The sequence below is a fragment of the Neopelma chrysocephalum genome, unplaced genomic scaffold (genome assembly GCF_003984885.1).
Source record: "Neopelma chrysocephalum unplaced genomic scaffold, ASM398488v2 Primary Assembly neopelma1_175, whole genome shotgun sequence".
In the NCBI taxonomy this organism is placed as follows: Eukaryota; Metazoa; Chordata; class Aves; order Passeriformes; family Pipridae; genus Neopelma; species Neopelma chrysocephalum.
This window is the reverse complement of record NW_020897837.1, coordinates 769705-778605: the sequence shown is the minus strand read 5'-3', so window position 1 is coordinate 778605 and position 8901 is coordinate 769705. Positions and strand designations below refer to the sequence as shown.

Sequence of the window (8901 nt, the reverse complement as noted above, 5' to 3'; positions counted from 1 at the left end):
TTCTTTTTTTAACTCCTTCCACATTCCCACCCGGAGTGGCTGAATCACGACAGCAGGAGACAATGTCCTTTATTCTTATTATTGTGGAAGGGCTTTTTTTTGTTTTGTTGGGTTTTTTTCCCCTCCTGCTTTTTATTTTTATATTATTTATATTATTTTTTATATTATTTTATATTACATTTTGTATTATTATATTTGTCTTTATATTATACCTAGGCAAGTAGGAAGGGAAAAGTTTGTTCCCAAATTTCATTCCCAATCATTTTTATATCAGGGCTCACACCCCTCCTCTCCTGCTCTCCCTCCTTCTCTCCCCACTCAGGAAGGGTGAGGACCAGGAAAATAGGAATTTATTATTTAAAAAAAATTATAATGTCAATAATAATGTCAACAATAATGTCAATAATGAAAGACCCAGACACTAAAAACCCTTAAATTTGACATTTTATTTCGTTGCAGAAGAAAAATCCAACATAGGCCTCATTATGTTACGCATCTTTTAATTATAAAAATAAGCAAAGAAAATAACTTGCATCTTTCTCATTACTATGATATGTTTCAAATAACCTCTTATATGAACACACCGAGCTTTAAAAATGTAATTTAAACAATAAATAATGACATATACCAGATATGCTCACTGTTTATTCCAGTACTCAGCAAAAAAAAACAAAACAAAAAAAAAAATCAAAACGAAAAAAAAACCCAAAGTCTCTCTCTCCCTTCTAGGCATCTTTAAATTATAAATACAATAAAATGCAAATTTATTAATGGCACAAAACGTTCTAAAGTGCAAACAAATCACGACGAGACTCATGCAAAACGTTCCTAGAGAAGCCCCTCCCCTGCCCCCGAGAGAAGAAAAAAACCCAAAATCACTTTTGCCATGAAACCCAGATTAAAAAAATAAAGATTAAACAGTGAAATCGCTGGACTTGGGATGGAGAATCCATCCCGGGGGGGGGTCTCTCCCACCTCATCCCAAACCTTCCCAGGGCATGGGAAGTTCCTCTCCCACTTTCCCCTGGTTAAGAGGGAGTTTGAGCCCAGCTTAGTTAGGGCCAGGTGACCCCCGGGCCTGCTCGGGGTGGGGTGGGGGGACAAAAGTGCCACCTCAAATCGGCCCCAAAACCCGGCCAGTGGGACCCAGCAGAGTTTGGGGGGCACAGGGGGTGTCTCCCTGTGGCACCACAGCAAATCCAGCCGGGAGGGGGAGGATTTTCCCACTCGTGTTCCCACCTTTATTAAGGGCACGAGTTTAAAGCGCTGCCGGGAAAGAGGAATTTTATCGTGACCACCCCAAAAAAAGATCAGGTTTGGGGGGATCTCACGCTCCTCCCCGGCCCCAAATCGGCTTTATCCACCTTCTCTGGGGTTTCCTGGGAATGAAGAAGCCACTTTTCCATGAGGAACATCCCCATGGAAGGGCAGGGCTGGCAGGGAGAGGCTTTGGGAAGCTCTGGAGCACCAGGGGGTTGTTTGGACCCCGCCCCGAGCCAGGTAAAGACCTCTTTTGTAACTATTTCCATGGATTTGGTGCAGAATTCCCTGTCTCCCAGCTGGGATGCCATGGGGGTGGGAATCCCACAACCCTGGGATCAAAGTTCCTGCTCAACTCCCAACTTTTAGGGTCGGGATATTCGAGGAGCCTTTGGTTTTTTCACCTTGCAAAACTTCCTCTCGTTGGCCTCTCTATCCCTGACTGGCTGAAGAAGGAGCAATATTGCATCTTCCTTGCCCTACAATTCAGAGTCTTCAAAATAAAAAAAATTAAGATAACAACCCTCGACCGTCAGCAACATTTTTTTTCTTTTTTTTTTCCTTTTTTTTTTTTTTTTTTGCTGCTTCCAATTTTCTGACAGCACTTTGGGGCTACACTGAACGAAGGCAGCAACATCAGAAACGCTGCCACTGCATCTGGTTTCAATATATTAGCAGCAAGTTATTGTTTAAAGGCTTCGTGGTTTGTTTTTTTTTTTGTCTTTTTTTTTTTATAATTTATTTATTTAAAAAATAAAACCGAAACGAAACGGAAAAAAAAAAGTTATATTGCTTTAGGTTTCGAAAAGGAAAATAGATCCCTCCTTTATTAACTGGTTAAGTAGCTGAGGAAGAGCCATCCACTCTGCAGATGGACTCGGAGGGGATGGATTTGGAGCTGGCCTGGGTGATCCTGCGTTTTTTTTTTGGCTCCCCAGAGCGACTTGGGAGCGGGTTTGGGGGACCCCCAGCACGGGACCCTCTGCTCCTCTTCCCAGAGCCTGCTGAGGAGGAGGAGGAGGATGGGAGGAAAGGCAGCTCCCAGAGCGTGGATCCCTGTGTCCTCAGCTCCACTGCTGAAGCTTCAGAGGATTTCGGGATTTTTCCTGCCTTTCCCAGCACTCGGCGTTCCCAGGGAATTCCCAAAGCATCTGATAATTCCTACAGGAGCCCCCCAGCAGCACTGGGGTGTGAGGGGGTCTCACAGCAGCTCTGGGGGGACAGGACTGGCCAGGCTGAACTCCTCTTTGTTTTAGGGTTTGTTTTTTTCCCTCCGTTTTAGCCATTTCTGGCCCTGCAATTCCCATCCTAAACCATTTTTTTTCCCCCTCTTCCATTATTTAAAAAAGGCCACGGAGTAGAATGTGAACTCTTAAATACGACAGAGATACTGTTTCCAGGAAAAAAGAAAAAAAATAATAAAATAAGAAAAGAAAGAGCTAAATTACAAAACTAAGTTTAGGCAATAAAGTTATTATATTCTGCTCCTTTCAAGCAGACTCTCGTGGAATTTATGTACAGTACATGACAGATTTTAAAACTATTTATACCACAGTTAGAGCAAGACCTTTAATACTCTACTCTTAAGACAGGGTTTGTTTCTGTTAGGTTTCTTTTAAAGCTTTAGACAGTTAAATACAGTACATAGATGTTAGCTTTTAAATACAATGCAAGATTATGGAACCTTCTGACCAGCTTTCAGCCTCAGACTGGCAGCTCTTTTAATCATGTCTGGGGTACAAAACGTCCCTTTCCTGATTTTGGGGGGTGTGGGGGGGGTGGGTTTAACTCGTTTTGGTCACGGTGACCAAACTCAGCCCCGGCCAGTTTGGTAAATCCAGGGGTTACCAGAGCTCTGGTGGAAGGATCAGGACTGTAGGACACTAAGAGACCAGGAATCTGACATTCATATTCATCCATGGCCAGCACAGATTCATCACACGAACTCCCCTGACACCTTTTTAGGGTGTGCAACAAGTTTTTAGTGCATCTCTTGTCCCCTAAGCTCGGGCAGGAGGGACGAGCTCCTCTCCTGGGGGCCAGATCCTCAGACTCCAGTGGTGTCAGCACTACAGTACATTGAGAGCGTGGTGTCTGAAGGCCTGACCACTTAAGACTAAGACCTTTTGGGACATAGTTTTTTTTTTTGGGGGGGGGGTGGAGAAGGGAAGAAAAAGAGACGGAGACGTTTTGCCGGCGGGAAAAGCCGAGACACCGAACGCCGAACCCACGCGGAGAAGTTTTGTTCGGGGCTGACAAAGGAGGGGGACAGACAGAAAATATCAACAACTAAACCAACCTAACCCCAGGTTTCCTAGGTGCTTTTCAAACTAGCTACAGTACACTCGGGCTGGGTGCATTTGCTCTGGAGCTTTGGTAGTGCTTGGCATCCCCCGGGGGCCCCCGTCCCGTCACGCGCTCTCGGCCGAGGAGGAGCCGCGCTTGCCGTGGGCCGGGGCCGAGCCCTCACCTCGCAGGTTCCTGAAGTAGAGCTTGAGCTTCTGGGGCTCCGAGAGCCTCCTCCTGGAGAAGTCGGCGCGGGGGTGGCCCTGGGCGCAGTGGTCGGCCTGCAGCAGGTGGAAGAGGCTGGCCATGTTGGGCCCGATCTTCTCCATCAGGCTGTCCTTGATGGTGCTCACGGTCTCCTCGTCGCACTCCAGCAGGCTCCTCACCAGCTTGTTGTAGTATCTGCACCAGAGGCACCATCGTTACCCCCAGCAAAGGACCGACAAAACAGCCCAAGAGGCAAAACAACCCAAGAGACAAAACAGCCCAAGAGACAAAACTGCGAGAGCAGGTCCAGAGAAGAGCAACAAGGCTGGGGAAGGGACTGGAGCACAAGTGCTGTGAGGAGAGGCTGAGGGAGCTGGGGCTGTTCAGCCTGGAGAAGAGGAGGCTCAGGGGAGACCTCCTCACTCTCTGCAACTCCCTGACAGGAGGGGGGAGCCAGGGGGGGGTTGGTCTCTTTTCCCAGGCAACCATCAGCAAGACAAGAGGGCTCAGGGTCTTCAGCTGGGCCAGGGGAGGTTTAGGTTGGATATTAGGAAGAATTTCTTTGCAGAGAGGGTGATCAGCCATTGGAATGGGCTGCCCAGGGAAGTGGTGGATTCTCCATCCCTGGAGGTTTTTAAGCTGAGACTGGATGTGGCATCAGTGCCATGGGCTGGGAACCACGGCGGGGTTGGATCAAGGGTTGGACTTGATGATCTCGGAGGTCCCTTCCAACCCAGCTGATTCTGTGATTCTATGAATCAGAGTTTTTAAGTCCCTCATCCTGACAGTGCACAATGTACACATCACCACAGGGTCATTAAGGCCGGAAAAGAACTCCAAGATCAAGACCAACCCTGTTGTCACTGCATCTAACAACCCCCCAGGATGTGGAGATGCTGTGCCCACGACACAGGGACGGAACACAACCACCAAAATTCGGATTTAATTGTCTTAAACCTGTCCCACAGTCGCCTGGCCGGGCTCTGATGAGCCAGAAAAAGCCACGTTGTGGCACAGGATCAACCAGGCCAGTTCCAAATCCACCCAGAGCTGCTGCAGCTCTGGAAGGTGAGGATATAAGCACGGTGGGGTTGGTGTTATCCTGGTGGATTGGGAAGAAGGTAAAACCAAGGAGCTAAGGGCTGTACTAATTGTTTTAAGGGTGTGGTTTATCTCCACTAAAGAATCCAAGTTTCTAGAGCTTTAGGAAGAAAAATAATTGCTCTTTCTACCAGCAGGTGCTGCCCATCCCCAGCCAGGAGCCGAGACCAAACCCAGCCCTGCTCTGAGCCAGAACAACCCTTCTGGGAACGGATCCATCCCTGTGGCTCCAGCCCCTCTTGTCCTTCTGCCTTCCCCTGCACTCACAGCCTTTCCAGGGCACCACAAGAGGGAGCAGCCAGTCACTCCAAGCCTGAGAGATGCACAGATTCCCTCGGGACAGATCTTTAGGACACACAGTTGTCACTCCCGAGCTGGCCACGCATTAAATCCCAAGTGAGGACCTCGTGCTTCCCCCCGCTACGAGCCTGTCTCCCTAAAGCTTCATTTTCCTCTTCCAGCAGCCCTGAGCACGTATTCCTTGCTCCAGGAGGAGCCAGGAAATTGTGCTGATCCGTTTTCCCAGCCCTGTGAGAACAGTGATCCCGGGAATGATCCTCCATGGGGAGAAGGCAGAGCCAGCACAGCCCCACGAGCAGGGGCTGGAACAGCAGAGCTGGCACCTCGCTGGACCAGGGAACACCTTCCCAGGGAGACAGAGCTGGGAAAAAGAGGAGCAGCCCCATATTTGCTGCTTGAGAGGACATCGGGGAACTTATTTTAAGCCTTTTAAGGTCACTGTGACATTTTTCCACAGGAGCAGAGAAGAGAATAACCTGCAGGTGGAGGAGGGGAAGGAAGAGGGAAATGAGAGCTCACATCCAAACTCCTTTCCCAACTCTCTCGGCTCTGGCCTTTGGAGCAGCCAGGGGAGGTCAGCTGAGGTCAAAGTTTGTGCTGCACTTGAAGCACAAAAGGCCCAGGCTTTGGCTGGGTGTGAGCACAGCCCAGCAGGGCTGGGACTGAGGGTTCCAGTGAGCACAGCAGCTGATGGAGAACGAGCCACACTCCAGCTTCAATCAGTCCCAACCTAACAGGACAGGAGGGGTAGATCCCATCCCATCCCAGCCTGGTGCTTTCCATGGCTGGAGCTGCAATCCCAGAGCTTGGCAGTGCCTCCAGCAGCTCAGCTGCGAGCAGAGGCAGCAGGACTTTCCTCTCCTGCTGCTCCTGCCACGAGATTAAATCACAGGAAGGTGCTATGACCTTTAACTACTTCCTCTCAGCAGCCCAGGCCAAGTGGCACATTCTTATTCCAGTGGCTATGTTGGGACAGGGGCTGGGAAAGCAGGATGCTTTAGGAGCCCTCAGTGTAAACTATTAGCTGGGAAATCCTGCTGCTTTTGTTACTCAACATGTCATAATATCCTCTGGCTCTGGCAGGGGCTGGCAGCTGTGGGGGAGGAGTTCCCTCCTCCTCGGGAGACAGAGGATCCAGCCCTGGCTTGGATCTCTGGGAGGAACATCCCCAGCACTGCCCAAGTGTCCACACGTCCCCTGCTCACCCCAACTCCCCTCCAGCCCCACCAAGGGCTCTTTAGCTCTACAATCTATCATTTTAACCCTACAATCCATCCCTTTAACTCTACAACCCATCAATTTAACTCTACAACCCCTTTAACTCTACAATCCATCACTTTAACTCCACAACCCACCAGTTCAACCTGGGAATGCTCCTTGTCCCAGCCCTCAGGGAACACCAAAGCAAATCCCTTTCAACTCTCCTCGGGGAAAGAGGGGAAAGACACACAAATATCATTTTTACCTTTCCCTCCCAGTATAGTTTTGCCTTCCCACAAGTGTCATTTCCTGATTTAATATCTACAGTAGAGTTTTGTATAAAAGGACAAGGACTTCACTGATCTTTTTTTGTCCCTTCCAGCTCAGGATATTCTGTGATTCCGTGGATAAATCCATGCTGGGCAGAGATGTAACATCTGGTTATCACTTGCAGACCTGTCCTAGGATAGGTCTGGAGGCTTCAGGTGCTTCTAGATCAAGCCAAGCAGCCACCCCAGAGGAGCTGAGGGGTTTGCCACGACCAGCCACTGCAGCTCACCCTGTTTGCACTCCAATTCTGGAGCATATTTACTCCAACTGCTCCCAAAGATCCCTTTTATCCCGATCACAAGACTCAGCACTGATTGTTCCAGGCTTCAGGGGAAGCAATCCCTGCCCTTGCAGTGTGACTGAGCAGACTGCAGCACTCCCTGAAGGTGTCCCTTGTCCTTGCAGGAGGGGACGGGGCAGTTCTGGGCTCACATCAAGGTGCCAGCCCCGTGATGTGCCCGTTCCTGCAGGGAGACTGTGCTGCCAGGGAGAACAGGGCTGGAGACAACCCTAAACCAGACCATCCAGGAGCCCAGAGCATCCCTAGAAATATGAACCACCAGGTTATGGCGGGATAAGGTGACAGAGGATCAGGTTTGCTGGTTCCCTTTAGCTTTTCCTGGTTTTTCCTGTTAAGACTCATTTTCCAAGTGCCATATAAACCCAAGGAGGGGGGTGGCTTCAGTCTGGAGAAGGGAATGAAGTTGCAGTGGGTTGAGAAGGCCAAGGTTGGATGGAGCTCTGAGCATCCTGGTCCAGAGGAAGGTGTCCCTGCCCATGGCAGGGGGTGGAAGGAGATGAGCTTTGAGGTCCCTTCCAACCCAAACCATTCCATTATTCCATGTTTCTACTCTATGAAGCGCTCAGTATTCCAGGGATGCTGAATGAATGGATCTGGTTTGGGATTTAAAAGCCCTGTTCACCATTACACTGCCCTCCCACCCAAAGAATTAACACTTAAACGAGCTCCAGGCTTTGAAGTAACCAACATCCAGCTAATTTTATTCTCTGGAGATGTTTATAAGTGTATTTACCAAAAAGAGAAGCAGAAGAAAGCTGGTAAAACCTGCCAAGGAGTTGAAGAGGCAGAGAGCAGGGCTGGGCTGAGCTGCACTAGGATTTTAGGAGTTCAACCAGCTCAGCCCTGCTCTTTTCACCCCATTTCTGTATTTTAGCCCCACGTACCTGTTTGAGAACTGGTTTGGGAGCTGCACGACCTCTGTGATGGCCTCAGGGTTCCTTTTGGCGATGCCACACATGTCCAGCTTGCTGTAACACTCCTCCTGCACCTCGGAGATCATCCTCTGGAAGGTGGAGCACCTGCGGATGGCCAGGAACACCTTGGATGTCACCCCGTTGGCAATGCACTTCAGGCTTTCCTTCACAAAAGCTTTTCCCTGCAAGCACAGGAGAAAAAAGGGATTTTTTTTCCAGGGATTTCCAGGGAATCCAACAGAAAGGGAAGTACTGCAGGTGCTCCACCGTACCTGGCTGCTGTTAATGAGCCTCCCTGCAATTAGAGACCTGCTGGAGGTCCCTTCCCAGGCACGGGGACTCTGATCCTCACAATTACTGCAGAGACATCACCCACAGCAGTTGGGATGCAAAGAACCCACAGCTCCTGTTCCCAAAGGTTTTAGGCAATGGGAGTCTTTGCATGAACAGATGTGGAAGTGCCAGGACCAGAGATGGGCCAATTCTGCCCCCCCTCCAGGAGGGAGTTGGATTGATTTAACCATCAATTTGATGCCAGAGGTTTAACACCTCTGGTTCACCACAACTCAAGATGCTTGAAGTGCTCTGAAGCTTGTCCTTGGGAGCAGGAGCACAGGGAACAGGGGGCTGCTGTGCACGTTAGGAGGAAAATTCCAAGGAAAACTGCCCTTGGCAGAGCTGCAGCCCTCCAATATTATCTCATTTATCCCGACTGCAGCTCTGGAGAGGCTGATCTGGCCCTGCATTCCCAGCCCCAAAGACTTCCAACCCAAACCCCAGCCCCGTGCCAGGTCACACAGTCAAAAGACTTATTTTGTTAGAGGAACATTTCGATTTCCTCCCGGAGAGGAAACTTCACCCTCCAGCCCAGCGAGCCCTCCCTGCCAAGGGAACGTGTGGAAACTGCCCTGGAGAAAACAGCCCCCAAGGATGTGACTGTGGAGCCAAAAACCCGTGGCTGAGAGGAGCAGGAAGGGCTGCAAGACAGGGAGGGTTAAGCCT

The 8901-nt window shown here is 49.7% G+C and overlaps 1 protein-coding gene across 1 annotated transcript in view; it reads right to left on the bottom strand.

Annotated features, from left to right (window-relative positions):
- Positions 1–1730: 1730 nt before the first annotated feature.
- The window catches only part of STC1 (stanniocalcin 1), an 8986-nt gene continuing 1815 nt past the window's right edge, over positions 1731–8901 (bottom strand). The window contains exons 3-4 of the mRNA XM_027701951.1: positions 7870–8089; positions 1731–3948 (exon numbers count right to left, since the gene is read on the bottom strand). Of these exons, the coding sequence (XP_027557752.1) occupies positions 3672–3948; positions 7870–8089 (497 nt within the window). The 3' untranslated portion in view covers positions 1731–3671. The remainder of the gene's footprint in view (positions 3949–7869; positions 8090–8901) is intronic.